Here is an 18,648-nt window from a genome sequence, read left to right on the forward strand (position 1 = left end):
GTAGTCTATTTCAATATGTGAGATTTTGCGAGTCAGGCTCACCCAAGGCCACACCACCCGGTCAAGAGATTCTCTGACCCACTACCTAAATCTTAATTTTTATGTAGAAGGTCAACCAAGTACAGAACACAATGATGTTTCTTCTCTTAAGAACTTTTCAGGGGCGCCTGGGGGACTCAGCTGGTTAAGCAGCCAACTCCCGCCTGCGTCAGGATCTCACGGTTCACGGGTTCGAGCCCCGCATCAGGCTCTGTGCTGACAGCTCAGAGCCGGAAGCCTGCTTTGGATTCTGTGTCTTCCTCCCTCTGCCCCTCCTCCACTTGTGCTCTCTCTCAAAAAGAAAGAAACACTAAAAAGCAATTTTTTTAAGCAAATTATGTTTTTGCTTTAGCTTACTTCACTAGAAACATACACACCCAGAATATATTGTATATACCCTTTTAAAAAATCTCACTGGACTCGAAAGTGTCTATTGTTTAAAGTGTCTGCTAAACTAACGGGGCACCTGGGCGGCTCAGTCAGTTGAGTATCCAGCTCCTGACTTCGGCTCAGGTCATGATCTCACGGGTGATGGGTTTGAGCCCCACATCAGACTCTGTGCTGACAGCTCAGAGCCTGGAGCCTGCTTCAGATTCTGTGTCTCCTCCTCTCTTTCTCTGCTCCTCCCCTGCTCACACTCTGTCTCTTAAAAATAAACGTTAAAAAATATATATATATTAACAGACTATGGACGCCTGGGTGGCTCAGTCGGTTGAGCACCCGACTTTGGCTCAGGTCATGATCTCACAGTTTGGGAGTTCAAGCCCCACATCGAGCTCTGTGCTGACAGCTCAGAGCCTGGAGCCTGCTTCGGATTCTGTGTTTCCCTCTCTGTCCTTCCCAGACTCGTGCTCTCTCTCTCTCCTTCAAAAATAAACAAACATTTAAAATAAATAAAATTTAAAAAATAAAACTGCCAGTAATTTAAAAGAAAATATTAGCAGGCTTTACAAAGTAGGTTATAGATCTCACTAAGACAAAAACTAAAATAAGGCAAAAAACAAAAAAAAAACCACCAAAGTTTTAAATAACGTGGAACATCTGAAAACTATATTAGTATTTTCATTAAAAAAAAAAATTAAACGTTGGGGCGCCTGGGTGACCCAGTCGGTTTAACATCTAACTCTTGATTCCAGCTCAGGTCATGCTCCCTGGGTCATGGGATGGAGCCTCACGCCTGAGTGTGGGGCCTGCTTAAGGATTCTCCGCTTGCACTCTTTCTCCTCAAAATATAAAAATAATAAATAAATAAATTTTTAAAAAATTATGTGTCATCCATTGATTTCTAATTTCTAGATTATTTTACAATTAAGTCTACTTAACTCTATTAGCACTACTAAAGCAAAAAATAACAGGTTGGTGATAAAACCTGTCATTTGACTCTTTAAAAGACAAAACATTTACTCATATTTACTCACATTGTCATTTTACATTCATATTGAAATAAATTTAAAAGCAAAAAGAAACTATTTCTCAACTAAAATCACATAACATGTCGACAGAAAATAAAAACACAATTTTTAAGTTTCTTTATTTATTTTGAGAGAGAGGGAGAGGCAGAGAGAGACGGACAGGACAGAGAGGAGAGAGGCAGAACGAGACGCCCAAGCGGCCTCCACCTCCAGCACGGAGCTGGACGCGGGGCTCGATCTCACGACCAAGAGATCAGGACTGAAGCCGAATTCAAGGGTCAGACACGAAACTGACGGAGCCTCCCAGGCACCGCAGAAGCACACTGTTAAACACAGGAAAACTGCAAGCGCAACAGTTTTTCAAATAATACTGCAATCTTTTTTAATTACTCATATTCTTATGCAAGGTGGGTTTTTCTAGTCCCTTTGACTTTTTAAGACAAATTTCTTATAACGATCTCAATGAACTAGGCTAGTAACATGGACACAATGGTAAGTGACCAAAGAGAAGGGGTGTCACTTACCTGTCACACAGAGGGGTGCTGTGCCCTTTTGAAATCTGCTCCATTTTGTAATTATAGGCCAGAATAAAGAGATTGCGCTGGAAACTACTCATTTCATTCACTTTATTCATGACATTTTTGTAGATCCGATCCATGATTTCCTAGATAGATAAAAATGAGTTAATACAACCAATAACGCTATCAGCTGCCTTACATATTATATCTTGACAACAGACAAATATTTCTATCAGTACTAAGGCATTTTAAAAAGCATATCCTAAGATGAACAAACTGTTAAAATAGAGCCACAACAAGTTTAAAAGTGAGGTTTCTGTAAAAGTAATTTTTCATGGCACAAGTATACCTAGATGCTCATAAAAGGAGCTGAAAGAAAGAAAAGCCTTAGGGCAGTAATGTTATCATTATCGATTTTTTTATATTGCTTCACTTACACAATAAGCAATTGTCTTATTTATTTTGGGAAAAGCTCACTAACTAAATGAACAACTGTATGAAACGGCTTTTAAAATTCTCATACATTATCTTATAAAAACACAGTCACACTTTGCTCACAAACGGGCCACAGAGTTGGGGCACCTGGGTGGTTCAGCTGGTTAAGCATCCGGATTCAGGTCAGGTCACAATCTCAAGGTTCATGGGTTTGAGCCCTGCATCAGGCTCTGTGCTGACAGCTCCGAGAGCCTGGAGCCTGCTTCTGATTCTGTGTCCCCCTCTCTCTGACCTTCCCTCCCTTGTACTTTCTCTTTGTCTTTCAAAAATAAACATTAAAAAATTTTTAAAAAGGGGGGGTGACATAGGGTTATTTTGGTTTGTTCATGGTCTTTTATTTTTTTAAGTATATTTATTAGAAAGAGAGTGGGGGAGAGGCAGAGAAACAGAGAGGGAGAGAGGGGGGAGAGGGGGGAGAGAGAGAGAGAGAGAGAGAGAGAGAGAGAGAGAGAGAGAGAGAGAGAGAAAGAGAGAGAGAGAGAGAGAGAGAGAGAGAGAGAATATCCCAAGCAGGTTCTGTGCTGTCAGTGCAGAGCCTGACACAGGGCTTGATCCCACGAACTGTGAGATCGTGACCTGAGCCAAAACCAAGAGTTGGACGCTTACCCGACTGAGCCACCAAGGTGCCCCAGTTGACTGTCTTTTCATGCTGCACACAGGAAATTTTTCTTCTCTGCACTGCCTTTTGCTCGCTAGGCCTATTACTATAAAGTACACTATAATGACCTGAAATGGTTTTTCCTCTACAATTTTAAACTATATTTAATTTTATATGAACTAATACATGAACTGAGAAGTAAATACTACACCAAGGAAACTCCTCACGTATACAAACTATCAAACTACTGGTCATTAGCACTTGTGGTAACTACATTAGCTATGCTTGATGGGAGCACTCAGGTATCTGGAACAATTCCCAGCACTTTGAAGCAAAACCAGGAGCCCCATAAAGCTTACACTAAGGAGACGGAAAATTTGTTGCTACCCCATTTCCACCCCTCTAACTCCCAGGACCGTCCCCATGATGCAAAGTGCTTCTCAGGTAATTCAAAGTTGCACCAACTTCTCTGTCACTTTTTCTGGTGACTAGGTCAGACTTCCTGGGGGCTCAGGAGGCAATGACACAATTGGCTTGAGGAAGAGGAAAGGGTGTCGAACCTCTGCCCCACCCCGACCTCCCACTGGGCATCTGGTTTCTACTTATAGGAAACATCATGAAGATGATCTGAGCAGGAAGCTTACTTAAGGAAAGGAGCTGATAATATCAGAGGGAAGCCGAAACTAGCTTGAGGGTTTAATAAATTTAAAAAATAAAGCTAAAAGAAGACTGACTAAATCCTGTAGTACCTAAGGCAATACAAATAATCAAGAAGTAGAAACCCCACATGAACTACCCAGCCAATGGTGTCTTTCCCACTTGTTCAGTGCTCAACACTGATTCATGGTCAGTTCTTACCGGAACAGCTGCCATCAGTGTTGGTTTCAACATGGTTGTATCCCCTTTGCTTCCCTTCTTTATTTTCGAAGACTACGGAAAGAAACGGTCATCTACGTAAAGTGATCCTTACAGTGGAATTCTCAGACCAAAAAGTACATTATAAATTCACCGTTTTAATTCACTTATTGTAAAAAGAACTTGAAAGGCAAGTGATGAAATGACTGTCCCTTTTGCGACATATGGTTATATGGGTCAAAAACGTTTCCGCGCCTGAAGTCCTGGACATGTCGTTTACCTGGTCTGCTAAGGTCTGCGGCGCAGAGTAGCCGATGCGGCATCCGTGAGAAAGACACACGAGCTCGGCGCTCAGCTCTAGCACGTGGGCCAGAGGCAGGTAGCCGATGTAAACGTCCTCCTCTCTGCAAGGGGGGTAGAAAAGCCACTGTCAGGTGCTGCCTCTCCTAGAAGCAACTGCAAAAGGGAGCCCATGTGGGGAGAAAAGGAGAGAGAGAGAGAGTGTGCGTGCACATGCGGGGAGGAGGGGCGTGCGGGCGGCTGGGGGGCGCAGAGGGGAGAACCACAGCTCAGCCTAAGGCCCAGGAGGCGGACCGTAAGGAAGCCGGTCCATCCCCAGGCCTCCTCGACGGCGCTCACCAGCTTCGGGCGCTGCAGGAACTATGTGCTAGAGAGAAGAAATGAAGACTGGAGGCCAAAAGAAGGGTTCTCTTAAAGGGCAAAGGAAATCATCCAAAAAGGAAATGGTCTTTAAAGCTGGTGGGCTCCTGAACAGAAGAGTTCAAACAGAATCCACAACTGTTGGCCAGGAGTTTTACAAAAGAAATCCCTGTTTTGAGAGTTATATAAATTGTGCCATACATAAGAAAACATATACATACATGTATCTATGTCATGAACTGCACCCACTCACCAAAACCAGGAAGAGCAAACTAACCCTGGAAACTGTTGTTCTTAATTTTTTCTAAAAGTTCTCCACTCATAAAAGAAATTTCTCTCTCTATCCCTAAATTCAATTCCACAGTAACGGGTGTGTGTGAGTGTGGTTTCTGTGCATAAGGGCATCAAAAATATCCAGCTACTTAAAATGAACAAATCAGGAGACTATAGATGCTGGTGAGGGCGTGGAGAGACAGGCACCCTCCTACACTGTTGGTGGGAATGCAAACTGGTACAGCCGCTCTGGAAAACAGTGTGGAGGCTCCTCAAAAAATTAACAATAGAATTCCTCTTTGACCCAGCAATAGCCCTGCTGGGGATCTACCCAAGGGATACAGAAGTGCTGATGCATAGGAGCACATGTACCCCAGTGTTCAGAGCGGCACTTTCTACAATAGCCAAGACATGGAAAGAGCCTAACTGTCTGTCAACTGATGAATGGATCAAGAAGACGTGGTGTATATACACAATGGAGTACCAGATGGCAATGAGAAAGAATGAAATCTGCCATTTGTAGGAAAGTGGATGGACCTCGAGGGTGTCGTGCTGAGTGAAGTAGTCAGGCGGAGAAGGACAGATACCACATGTTTGCACTCATAGGTCTAACAGGAGAGACTTTAACAGAGGACCACGGGGGAGGGGGAGGGCAGGGGAAAAATAGGTGGGGAGAGGGAGGGAGGCAAACCATGAGAGACTCTTGAATACTGAGAACAAACTGAGGGCTGATGGGGGTGGGGGAGAGGGGAAGGGGGTGATGGCCATGGAGGGGGGCACTCGTGGGGATGGGCACCGGGTGTTACATGGAAACCACCTGACAACACACTATGAAATATACATATATCTCCAGCCACCACCAGCACACCAGATCAGCCGTCTGAATGCCAACGCCCGGACAAGCCCTCCCGGTCCGGGCCGCCTCCGCCAGTCCCTTCCCAGGGCACGCCCACCCTGCCCGCCGCGGCTGGAACTGTTCTTACAAAGAAAAACCAGAGACTGGATGAAGCTCAGTAAATACTTACTGGAACCTACGAAGTTATCTGTTCACCTGGGTCATACACATTTAGGTGTAAAAATGACCCTAGCGGCAATACTATTGACCGATTAAGGTAAAGTAAGGGGTTTAAGGGAGTTAAAATTTACACTTTTAAAGTAAAAAGTAAATATTAATAATGATATTATATACTAAACTGTATCTTAAACTACACAACTGTAACTATTTTGTAACTAATTTAAATGTGCTGCCTTTTGTTTTTATTGTTGTTGTTTTCCTGAAGGAAACGCCAACTGTGAACAGCCCCTGAGAGACTGACTTGGCCATACAGCACTAAATGACACAAGCGTTAGTGCAACGACGGACACAAATAACAGACCACTTCGCAGGCATTTGCTAGGACTCACCCCAGCCCTGGGATCCTTTCCGCCATCCCAGTTATCCCGGCAATGATGTTACTGTGGGAGATCATGACCCCCTTCGGAAGTCCTGTGGATCCACTGGTATACATGATCACGGCGATATCTGAGGGCGCTGGTTTGCTCGGAGGTTGGTTTTCTGCGTTGGGGAAAAACACACACTTCTGGAACTGCCGCGTTACCGGTTTTCTCCATAATCGGGTTGGTTAACTCAATTCAACAACTGCTGTATTCATTCAGGGGTCAGTCCCCACACATAAAGGAAATATAGAAAATACTGAGATCGATCATAATGAGAGGTTGTCTGCAATGACAATCTAGGGAAGAAGGTCCGCATTAAGCGCAACACCGATGACACCATCGGGGACCTTAAGAAGCTAATCCCAGCCCAAACTGGCACCCGCTGGAACAGGATTGACCCGAAGAAGTGGTTCACGATTTCTAAGGACCATGTGTCTCTGGGAGACTATGAAATCCATGATGGGAGGAACCTGGAGCTTTATTACCAATGGAGCAGACATCCTGCCGGCCACCTCCCTCCCGTTTCCTCTCCTGTCACCCCACCCTCGTCCCCGTGCTTGTTTTTAAAAACTTATGTTAATAAAATCTTAAAAGTTGCAAAAAAAAAAAAAAAAGCAGCAACTTAGATGGAAAAGTCAAGAAACACTTTCCTGTTGAGTTGGTATTTTAGTAAAGACTTGACTACAGTGAGGAAGGGAGCTGTGGAAACCCTGGGCCTGGGAGAAGAATGTTTCAAGTAGAAAATCAGCAAGAGCAAAGGCCCTGAGGTACCAATGTGACTGCCAGGCATAAAGGCCAGTGAGCAAAAGGAAAAACAGCAGGAAAGCAAAGTGAAGTCACAGCCAGGACCATATCATGCAGAGCCTTCAAGGCCACTCAAGACTTTGGATGTCACCCCAGGGTAGAAAGCAAGGGTTTGTCATCACCTGTGACAAGGGTCACTTTGGCTTGTACCTAACTTAAGAAAGGGAAGAAAGGCGGTAGGGACACAAATTCCAGCAATTCAACTAAGAAGTAAGGGTGGTTGCTAAAACATGCTCTCTGTCCCCACGTGGTGAAGCTGACTTGGCTACAGTCTGAGTCCTGGATTAAAAGACCATGTCCTCCTGGGCACAAGCCTAAGGACAGCAGCCATCATCCTACAGGCGACACAGCAGAGAAGCAAAGAGAAGTGGGTCATGGATGGTGCTGCCCGAATTAATCCTGGAACCCGCCTGCTGACTGAAGGGGGAAACTATTTTAAACGTGTCCCCCAGTGAGCCGGTCTCTCCCGCACGCACAGAAGCATCTCGGGGCCACGGTCCCCGCCCCAGCGCTTCCTCCCTCGCCTGCCGCTCAGCCCTTCGTACCAGGCACCAGCCCCGGCCACCGCATCCTACAAACTGCTCTGAGGCAGTCCTCCTGCGATCCTAGTGCCGCCTGACTCCTGCTGACGACTCCCGCCTCACTGACAGGCTCCCTTCACCTGGCTTCTGGGAACCACAGGGTCCCTTCCCTTCCCTCCTCTCTAGCCAACCTCGGCCACTTTTGGAGGAACCATTTTCCGTGGGTGACCTCACCCACTTCACAGCCATTGTGAAGTGCATCTAGCTTCTGAATCTTGTAACTCCAAACTTAAGGCCACCCCACCCCCCTCACCCCCACTACAGATCTACACTGAGAGTCGCCTGGGTGACTCAGTCGGTTAAGCATCCGACTTCGACTCAGGTCATGATCTCGTGGTTCGTGAGTTCGAGCCCCGCATTGGGCTCTGTGCAGACAGCCCCAGAGCCTGGAGCCTGCTTCGGATTCTGTGTCTCCCTCTCTCTCTGCTCCTCTCCAGCTAGCACTCTGTCTCTCTCTCAAAAATAAATAAGCATCTTAAAAAGATGTACCCTGAATGTCCCGCCAGCACCGAGAGCTCCATATGCCCAACACGAATGTCAGCACAGCAGGGTTCCCATTCCAGAGCTTGAGCGCTTATGCCTGAAGAAGCGCTAGGTTTCCAACTGCAAAGGAAATCCAGTCCCAGCATCCCAGCAGCCTCTGTGATATTCCTAACTCCCCACACACTTTCTAGCACTTTCTGACACTTATCTCAGTGGAACTTCCAGGGTCACCATGCCCACGTGGTCCAGCCTGGGGGTAAAAAGACGTTCCCTCCGGAAGAGGCAGAGTCAGAGCCAGGAGGGAAGGCGGGGGGAGGCGAGAGGGGGGCCCAGGTGTAGCCATCAGCTCGTACTTACACACGACTCACGTATGACTAGCTTGATGGCACTACCTACAAAACTAACTTCAACCCACTCAAAACCATCAGAAAAAAGCAACAGGAAACCTGTATAACACAGCAGTATTTTCAATTAATTTCACACGTTCTGAATACTAATAGATTTATGTAAGTGTTCTTCCTCAACCTTTCTATAAAAGACAGATGAAAGTAGCCCCAGAGTGGCCGCGCTCCCCGAAGTGGTGGCCTAGGAAACAGGTTTGCCCCTGACCTGACCTCAGGGCCTGAAACGACTCTGGGGAACACGGTCCCTGTGAAACCCCAGGAAGGACCTGCGAAGGAGCCGCACCTGTGCTCCCCTTGGCGCCCAGGGCCTGGACGGCGGCCATGGTGTGCACGATGACGCCCTTGGGGAACTCGGACCAGGTCGGAGGCTTCCCGTCCACGGTGATGACGTGCCGCAGGCGTGGGACTAAAGAGACGATGTCCTGGAAAAACACAAGCACACCTCATGGTCTTCACTGTGCATCAGTAAACAAACAGCTCAGAGCCAGTCCGGGACCCAAGAAAAGCAGTTTACCGCAGTCCCAGAACTATTCATTTCTTGCCTCCCAAACAGGTGAGGGGGTGCACGGGTATGAAAGCCACTTCCTTCAGATGGAGAAATACTGGTCTGAAATTTAAATTGCTATTTTATACCATTGGATTACCTGTGTGTACCCATTCCCAATCAACAAAGTCACTTCCTTCCACAACAGGCATACGAACGCAGGACGCTGGAGAAACAGCCACAGCCTCACAGGTTTTCAAGAGGTGAACTATAGGGGATTCACTTACAAACCTGCATATAAGAAATGGGGAGGAGGTGTGCACACGCCTGGGTGGCTCAGTCCGCTGAGCATCTGACTCTGGCACGGGTCATGATCTCACGGTTTGTGAGTTTGAGCCCCGCATCGAGCTCTGTGCTGACAGCTCAGAGCCCACTTCAGATCCTCTGTCCCCCTCTCTCTGCCCCTCCCCTACTGACTCTCGTTCTCTCTCTCTCTCTCAAAATAAATAAATAAACTTAAAAATATGGCAGATATTATGGTTTTCACATCTAGAGACTTAAACCCTTTTTCCTATAGTTTCATAAAGTCTCCTCTTTCCTTAAAAATTCTAAAACTTCATGATGACCCAAGTCTTCAGAAATAAAATAAATGACTTAACCAGTTTAGAAACAACCCTTCAAAATTATGAATTTACTGACAATAAACTGGAATACAAGTGAGCGCAATAAATGTGGTAGCCCTTTCCCCTCAGACACGGGCGCGCATTACACTCCCAATCTCTCCATAGCTCTCTGCACTACTTATACATAAATCCAGGCGAAACCTACATTTTTATTTTCCAAAGGAAAGCAATGAAGTGTGATATTCCTAAAAGTTCACAAAGATATTCAGGATTTTAAAGACATACAAGCATCAGTCTTAGAGCCCAAGACCCTGAAGATTCTCAAGTACTGGATGGTTAGAAAATAACCAAAGAGCTCACCTTCAACTTTGTTTGCAAGAGTTCTTTACTGGTAATGATGTTGGTCACCTCTGTTTCATTCAATCCGTGCACGATGGCCGGGCCTCCCAGAGTAGCATACAATGTAACAACTGCAGAAGAGAAGGGTAGGTCAAGCATTTGAACATTTCATGGAAGTACTAAATATAAATAAAGTCTCTGAAAGTGGTCATGAATCACAGTGGTATACTGACCCTTAAATTTAAGAATCCATGGTTTATTACAGAACTAGGCTATGATTTTCTAAATCATTTCAATATTATGCCCACTAACCCTTTCCTACCTAATGGCCCCCCAATATCTCCAATATTTTAAAACAAAAAATTTGGGGGGCACCTGGCTGGCTTAGTTAGTTGAGAGTCAGACTTCAGCTTAGGTCATGATCTCATGGTTCATGAGTCTGAGGCTTGCGTCGGCCTCTGTGCTGACAGCTCAGAACCTGGAGCCTGCTTTGAATTCTGTGTCTCCCTCTCTCTCTGCCCCTCCCCTGCTCACTTGCTCTCTGTCAAAAATAAACACTAAAACATTTTTTTTAATTTCTTTTAATTTTGTTTCACCTACAGATGTTGCTCCAGGATGCCACAATCCAACTCCTAAAACGTCAAAGCCTTAGTTTGACCCTGTGGCCTTCGATTTGCTTTCTGCCTAACTGACAGAAGCTAGACGTCAAGTGACTTTAAGAGAGAATTCTTGTATGGCTTCTCAAAAGAAGCATACTGTAAACCCAAACCTATGAAAGCAAAAGGGTAGGTCAGTTTTTACAGAAACAGTGGAGGCATTACAGCAGGAAGCCCAATAAAAGCGTCTTCTCTGTGTCATCTGAAAGGTAAGACAGTGTCCAGACTTAAGGCCACATTTTGGAACCCAGGCCTGTGAGCCAAGTTTCCAGGACCACCTGACAGGCTCGGGCCTCGGGGCTGCTGCTGAAATTACTACAATATAAAAACTCCTTATCACTGAACTTGGCACCTGGGTTTGAGCATGACGTCAATGATCACCACTAACAGAAGTGGCATGACAAGGTGACACCGACTTCACAGGAGAGCTCCTGACAGGACGGGCAGTGCCTTCACTGGCCCCCAGGTGCACGCCTCATTTGCGAGGCCCCGAGTCCCCTCTGGAATACGTTCTGGTCCCCTCACCACACCGATTCCTTTTCCAAAGTAGACCCACAACTGTAAGTTGTAACAGAATTCTCTGCTGATGAGATGCAAGGTGGAAATTAACTTCAGAATTTTAATTTCTTAAGAACGAAATATCTGTAATAAACACTATCCTCTTTCCCACAGTAACTCAAGTCCGCTCTTCCAGAAGATCAGAAAGCCTACGTACGCTGAAAATTATACATAAAGCACGCCTGCGCGGCAATCATCCATTCAGCCCTGGTTTCGCAGAAGATGGCAATGTTGGTCTTTGGTTTCTGACCCAACGTCTGTAAGCCGTTTCCAAAGTTCAGAGCTCGAAGGAAGACGTCTTCATAGGAGAGCCAAGTATAGTGCCCGAGAATAACCTGGTAAACAAAACACACAAAACCTTTTAGTATGACCAGAATAGTGTGTTCTAGAAAGAAGCCAAGATTTCTTCCAAGTTTTATGACCAACCAGAATTATGTCTGCATGTCTGCATATACTTTAACTATTTTTTTCTTTAAAAAAAAAAAAAAAGTGAATTGAGTGAAAAAAATCTATTTTGGAAATGAGCTATTTTGTGACACTTTCTTTGGCAAACTGCATGCCGAATCTTTAATTGTAACGGGGGGGGGGGGGGTTGTTTTCAAAAATCCTCAGAGTTTCACAGGATTTTAAAGATCACTTTTTGACCCAAGGATCCGATATTAATTCATTTATAGATCATTTACTCAACAATGTAGATGTCAGCTTAAAATTTAGCCTAGTATCAAGTACTAAGGATACCAACATTTTACTTTCCCTCTATTGATGAATTCTCAGATTTGAATATCAAAGGGTACAATACGATTCACAAACAAACTGGACAGACCCAAGATCACAGACGTATTTATGGCTCTTCAATTTGAACTGCTCTCTCCCATATCTAACTCTGAGTAAGGAAAGTAAACAAGTCTCTATTTACACAACCAGGATGAGTTTCATTATTCATTTAAGCCTTAAGTACCAACTGGCACCACTGGGCTTTCAACGTTTTGTTTGTGCTCACCATAAGTGCAGGTGCCATTAGGTCTACACTAGCAATAATCCTCTTCTAGAACTGGCTAACATGTTTCTTTAGGAATTTTCTCCAACTTCTATTAGACCACAGATGCCCATTTACGTATCAATCGGATAAAAAGCTCCTTGCACTACAAATATATACCAATAGTTCCCAAGGCCAGCTGTTTCACTAATACTTATCTTTCACACACCTCAAAACCATCTAACCCCATTCATTCTCAAAAATGCATGCATTTAAGAGAGTTCTAGAAATAAAAGGTTGGGTGAAGATACAAAACTGGGGGGAAAAAAAGATAAGTACTGCCCTCTAGTGTCCTGTTCCATAATGGATCAAGAAATAAATTCTTATTTTGATGGTTAAGGCAACTGCATTTAAAATACGTATTGAATTTGAGCGGTCCCAAACTCTCACCTTGCTCTGCACCCCCGTGAAATGCTCAGCACGGGGAGCTCTATGACTTCAAAAGGAGCTCTGTGGGGGTGAGAAGACAGATGAGAACTTGGCCAAAATGTGCACGAACCGGCTTACGATTATTAAGAATTTTACACTCCAAAGATAAGCATGAGCTGCCTCTTAGATTCCAGAATCTAAATAATAAGCTTTGTAAGTTTCAGAGAATGTGTATGTTCTGAAAACTATGATCTGTATAATCCAAACATTTAAATCCATACAGTGGGGCCATCGTGTGGCAAAGAAATCAAATCATGAATTTCACTGAAGCATGACCAAGCTGAATTCCACTAAATCCTTTAAAGTGCTGAATCTTCTACCTTTGCCCATAAAGATTACATTTAAAGGCCCCACCGTGCAATTTTGTCTTTTGGTAGACAAAAATTTCCAGCTCTAACTTTGTCCCTATGGTGGCTCAAACCTGAGATTAAATCCATTTACTTACCCCCTGCCCATCCTAAAGAACCCCAACCTCATTCTACACGGGATCACAGACTGCGCAGCCCAGCTTTCCTGCTGCACTCATTCCCGCACCCTCTGAAATGGCTACCTGAACCCTTCTTCTACTCCCATATCCTCCACCCTCCCTCTCTCCCGCCCTTCTCCACTTCCAGGTGAAGGTACTACCTCACGGATCACTGAGAAATTAGAAATGTAACAGGAATGCCCTGATCTTGCCGCCACCACGCTGAACAGCTCACATACATCCATACCCTTGGTCCCTGCAGTCTCTGACAGTATTAAGATGGTTGAAGCGTCCCTAACTAAGACCACACTTACAAAGACTTTACTTCAAGGTGCTTCCCAAACTTCTATCCTCAATCTTAACTACCTCGACCAAAAACCTTACCCTGGCCTACAAAGCCCTAAGAGACCTAGCCGTTGCCAGCGTCTCTGTGCTCATATCAAACCCTCTTCCCCTAACTCATTACTTCCTGTAAATGCTTTGTCCTTTCTGTCTGTCAAACAGGCCAGCCTAGGGCAGGAGCTAAGATGAGGCAAGACTGGTGCCACGGGCACAAATTCAGAAAGATAGTTGTTCTCAGGGTTTGAATGGCTTCTTCAATTTTGCACAACTGCCTCACCCAACAGACCCCATTCCACTGTTGGAGCCAGAGAGCGAGAGCACTGGCCCATCCCACGACAGAGGGTCCATTACCCAGATCTTTGCAGAGGTGGCTCTTCTCTTGTTCAGGCCTCCGCTAAGAAAGGCCAGACCTGATCTCCAACCAGCTTTATGTCCTCAGAGTAGATATTAAATCTCTAACTGATCCCTTGTTGTGTCTCTTCCTTCGGCACAAATGTAAGGCCCACGAGAAGAGTAACCTGTGCATCTTTTCATTATCGTCTCCCTAATGGCGTGCAGTTGGCACTCAGTAATTATTTCCTAGTTGCATGGAAGGAGCTGTATAATTAAACACAATTTCAATTCACTCTGGGCCTTCAGAGTCTTCTGACCCCTCTCTCCTCTAGAAGCCTCCTGTTGTAAAAGCCTGCTTGAAAAAAAATCCATATCCATCTGATCATTTGACCCCTAGGGTGGCTTTTGTTCTGGCCACTCCTCCATTATGCTCATCCCCTGGCCTGCAACCTCTTAAATATTCGCATCCACAGGGCGCCTGGGTGGCTCAGTCCGTTAAGCATCTGACTCTTGATTGTGGCTCAGGTCATGATCTCAGGGCTCACGAGACAGAGCTGTGCTGACAGCTCAGAGCCTGCTTGGGATTCTCCGTCTCCCTCTCTGCCCCGCCCCCACTTGTGCACACACACTATACATTCTCATCCATGACCCATGAGACAGGAATATGCTCAATTTCCCCACTCTGAGTCAGGTAAAGGAATGACGAGTCTGGCGAGGTACACGTCTACCATGGAGTCTTTGAGCAAGTTCCTAATTCGTAAACTTAGAAACAGAGTTAAGACAGGCCTTATGGTTGCTTTCCTCTCTCAGGTTTAACTGGTTGTATTTTTATTGTCACAGGTGTGACATACACATGTGTAAATATCAGTGTTATCACTCGGATTACCACTGCCGGGAAAAGAGGAACTTAATAATTTACTTTGTTCAGAAACATACTGATGATACTAAGGATGAGGATCTCTTATCTCAAAAGATTAACTATAAAAAAATGGGGGTAACATACAGAACATTCTGTAAAAGAGAAGCATACAAATACTTCACTCTTCAGGACCCTGACGAATGACACAATCAAATAAAGATCCCGTTTTCAGGAAGCTAAGGGTTTCACCAGTGCAAGTAGCAGCTTTACCTTTAGCCATTTAGAACAGAATACTTCAAAATTAACACTTCCCTGCTTTCTTCGACAAAGTACACCTGGTCCCATTTAACCCTTCTCTCTGCGAATGAAGATGATGACCATTTATTGTGAGGGAGCCAGAGGGTGAAAATATTCAGCAGGTCTGGATGGTGGGTAATGAGGAGGGTGGGGGAGAAGAAGGGAGAGGAGGAGGGGGAGGAGGGGTGCTACAAGGGGGAGGGTGCGCGGGGGGAGGGAGGGCCGCGGCAAACCCTTGCCAGTGTTCGCTCTGTGCTAAGCATGCTGAAGCAGCGGCTTATGAGGCTCTCACCCTAACTCTGGACGAACTTACTATTATTATCCCTATTTCACCATGAGAAAACTGAGGCAGAGAGTAAGCATCACTTGCTCAAAAATCACCCAGCCTAAGTAGGACTAGAATGCAAACCCAGGCAGGCTCATTCCAGAATCTAAGGGCTAAATTACGACACTCCGGGGGGCTGGGTGGCTCAGTCAGTTAAGCATCAGACTTCAGCACAGGTCATGATCTCACGGTTCATGAGTTGAAGCCCCGCGTCGGGCTCAGTGCTGACAGCTCAGAGCCTGGAGTCTGTTTTGGATTCTGTGTCTCCCTCTCTCTCTGCCCCTCCCCTGCTCATGCTGTGTATGTGTGTCTGTCTAAGAATAAACATTAAAAAAAATTTTTTTTTAATTACGGCGCCCCGACTGCACTACAGAAGGAGGCGGCTGTTCCTGTGCCGGTGAGAACGGTGGCCTGAATGACATTTGTCAAAGGCTGTGTGTGCACGGGTGACAGCAGGGCAGGCGTGGAAGCGAAGACCTGTTAAAAGGGGGCTGCGGGGCCATGAAGGGGGGAAACAACCAGACGCCGCGTTCTTCAGGTCGAGCCACTTGGTGCCCGGTGGTGCGTCTCACACACAGAGGCTGGCCAGGGGGGAGAACCAAGTACGGAAAGGAAAACCAAAGTTCTGGCTGGGGTGGACGCTCTAACAACTGGAACACAAACCCCAGCCAAGAGACTGACCACTGTTTTTTACATAAATTAGGATGTAAAAGTCCTAACAAGTCAGAAAATAAATACCATATACATATGCAAATAGATAAATATATATTTATATATTTGTACATATATTTATGACTCGGGAGCAAGTAATAACACAAAAGTAGGCACTGAGGAAGAAGAAAGCTAAGTCAATTTCAAAGAGCAGAAATGAGTATTTCTTTGATCTTTTTGGATCAATTCAGATAGAAGAACATAGTGAAATCTTCACTTTCTAGGCACTAGGATTATATAATCCCTTCTGGTTTCTCCTAATGTGTGTAAAATAAAGGATTTCTGGTGGGTAGATCATTAAATGTCTGAGCATGCCTTGTACTCCTTTCTGTCTCACTATAAAATTGTTTTTTTTCTTTGCAAATTTGTTCTATTTCAGGTCCACGTATTTTAAAGATGCTCTGGAAACGAATCCTTCACTGTTCTCAGTAGGAGGCGTTCGGGCCAGGAAGGCCGGCGTCCGGAGAGGCTGACGCACATCCCAGGTGCTCAGAGCCTGCTGCAGTTTCATAAAGCCACAGCACACTTCTCAAAAAGCTTGCCAAGCTTCAAGATCATAGCAGTCTCTGCGTCTCTGCCTTTCATTTTTCTCTCTGTGCCCCCCTGAGAGACCGGTCTTAATGAAGCCGAAAGCCATGCTATCACGGGCATAAATTAGAGTGGGATCATCACCACTGACTTCTCCTCTGCTTACCTTCCCTTGGGAGCTCAACACTGACTTAGGAGACGATGGAGACAAAGCTGCAAAGTTCATTTATTTGAAATAAAAGGTCCGGGTAACCTTTGTTTCAAACTATATCAGATACACTCTAGGGTTCATCCCCAAAGCTCAGCCCCCAAAACAAGAAGGAAGGAAATGTTGAGGTACTGATACATCACTGGCTGGCTTTCCCAATTCAAGATTGCCATCAAACATGGAAACTACTGAATGACGGCACACTTCATCACAAACGTGTCCCCAGCCTGGTTGGGGAGCATTCCGGGCAGAAGCCACGCTACCATAAGCATTTCCTCTCTTACAGCCACCTAAGGCCCGGTTGTGAAACGTCCCCCTTCCATTCTCCTATCAGAGCCCAGGCTGCTGCTTCTGCAACACGGTGGGTATAGACAAGAAACCAGAAGGTGCAAACCCCCCAGCAGGTTTATAACACTCAGCAGAGATGCCCGCTCCAGTGCGCAAACCACGGGCACAGTTGCAACAGGCACCAAGGAAACCAGTCTTAGCTAATCAGTGGTGTGGCACTTTCTTCTTGAGTAAGGCTCACAGAACACATTTGATTCATTTACTACACATGAAATCTAAACACTACTTTTCTCCCCAACCAGCCTCATTTCAAATACGAGGTCTTCTGTATCAGAGCTTACACAGAGCCTTCCCGAGAAAGTCCGACGAATCGTAAACGCCAGCTGCAAGACCGACATCAGTGGTAGACGGGCCGGACGGTAATGTGATACAGACAGAGAAGGCTGCTAACTAGAGGTTTTCTCATTTTCAACTTTCCTGAGTTCAAATATTTCTTTGTTGAACAAATGAGGACAACAAAGACACTGTGGGCAGGACAGAGAGGTAAAGGCTACATACACAAATACACAACACGGAAAAACTTCCCTTGTGTCCATTGCACTATCTGGCCATATTTAAGGAGAAACTCTGACAGGTGTAGGATTTTATTTTGTCCTGATTCCACTGATGCCTGAATTAAGAAGGATCACGTCTATCACACGTACTTGGAAACTCGTCTGCCACTATGAGGACTGAAAAATAGTGCCGGTCCCATAAAAATGGCTGTAACGTGTGCAATTCTGGGGGAAAAAACTAAACCTCCCGCTAAAATAGGATTTCTGTTACATATGCTGAGATTAAAAACAAGACAAGCAATCTTTGAATTCGAATAGCATTAGATAAAAAAATATATATATGGATGTTTTTTTTTTAATGTTTTGTATTTATTTTTGAGAGACAGAGACAGTGCGAACAGGGGAGGGTCACAGAGAGAGAGGGAGACACAGAATCTGAAGCAGGCTCCAGGCTCTGAGCTGCTGTCAGCACAGAGCCCGACGTGGGGCTCAAACCCACGAACAGTGAGATCATGACCTGAGCCGAAGCCGGGCGCTTAACCAACTGAGCCACCCAGGTGCCCCTGGATGTTTTTAAGACAAGGCAGAGGAGTGGGAAACATTAGCACCTTAAAAAAGTGCAATGTTTTTGGTACCTTGTATTGACTGCCAGATCTCTCAAAGACAAAATCAAGATGGTAGTTCATAAAAAGCAAAGATGGCGGCTAAATATCAGACACTATTATGATAAAATATGTTTTATGAGTTACAAACTGCAGGCTTGTAGAGGAAACACACATGGGTAACTACAGGACTTCAATTTCAAGAAATGTGGGTGCTCTTAACTCCAGACAGAGCTGCAGTTAACTTAATAGAAAAAAAATCATCTAAGTGAGGCAAAAGGAAGAGAATATGCCTTACAAGTAGAGCGAGCCTGTCATCTCCCCAAGCCACTACCGAGACACGGCACGGGGGCACTGAGAATGTGACGGGAAAAGTGAGACGAACAAGGAGGGCTCCAGGCAAAACCGGATAAAAGATCGCTCGTTTACTCAGAGCGGACGAACACTTACA

At 45.3% G+C, this 18,648-nt stretch overlaps 2 protein-coding genes across 2 annotated transcripts in view; one reads left to right on the forward strand and one right to left on the reverse strand.

Annotated features, from left to right (window-relative positions):
• Positions 1-18,648, reverse strand: part of ACSL3 (acyl-CoA synthetase long chain family member 3) — a 57,635-nt gene that overhangs the window by 13,710 nt on the left and 25,277 nt on the right. Inside the window, exons 4-10 of the mRNA XM_029933702.1 lie at positions 11,377-11,554; positions 10,027-10,136; positions 8,843-8,981; positions 6,255-6,405; positions 4,198-4,321; positions 3,921-3,992; positions 1,976-2,115 (exon numbers count right to left, since the gene is read on the reverse strand). Of these exons, the coding sequence (XP_029789562.1) occupies positions 1,976-2,115; positions 3,921-3,992; positions 4,198-4,321; positions 6,255-6,405; positions 8,843-8,981; positions 10,027-10,136; positions 11,377-11,554 (914 nt within the window). The remainder of the gene's footprint in view (positions 1-1,975; positions 2,116-3,920; positions 3,993-4,197; positions 4,322-6,254; positions 6,406-8,842; positions 8,982-10,026; positions 10,137-11,376; positions 11,555-18,648) is intronic.
• Positions 6,566-7,678, forward strand: LOC115287363 (ubiquitin-like protein 5; the record flags this gene model as incomplete). The annotated part of the gene is made up of 2 exons (XM_029933692.1): positions 6,566-6,840; positions 7,570-7,678. Coding segments are annotated over 2 exons (384 nt in total), but the record flags the coding sequence as incomplete, so codon positions are not given.

This window comes from Suricata suricatta, chromosome 3, assembly GCF_006229205.1.
Source record: "Suricata suricatta isolate VVHF042 chromosome 3, meerkat_22Aug2017_6uvM2_HiC, whole genome shotgun sequence".
NCBI lineage: Eukaryota > Metazoa > Chordata > Mammalia > Carnivora > Herpestidae > Suricata > Suricata suricatta.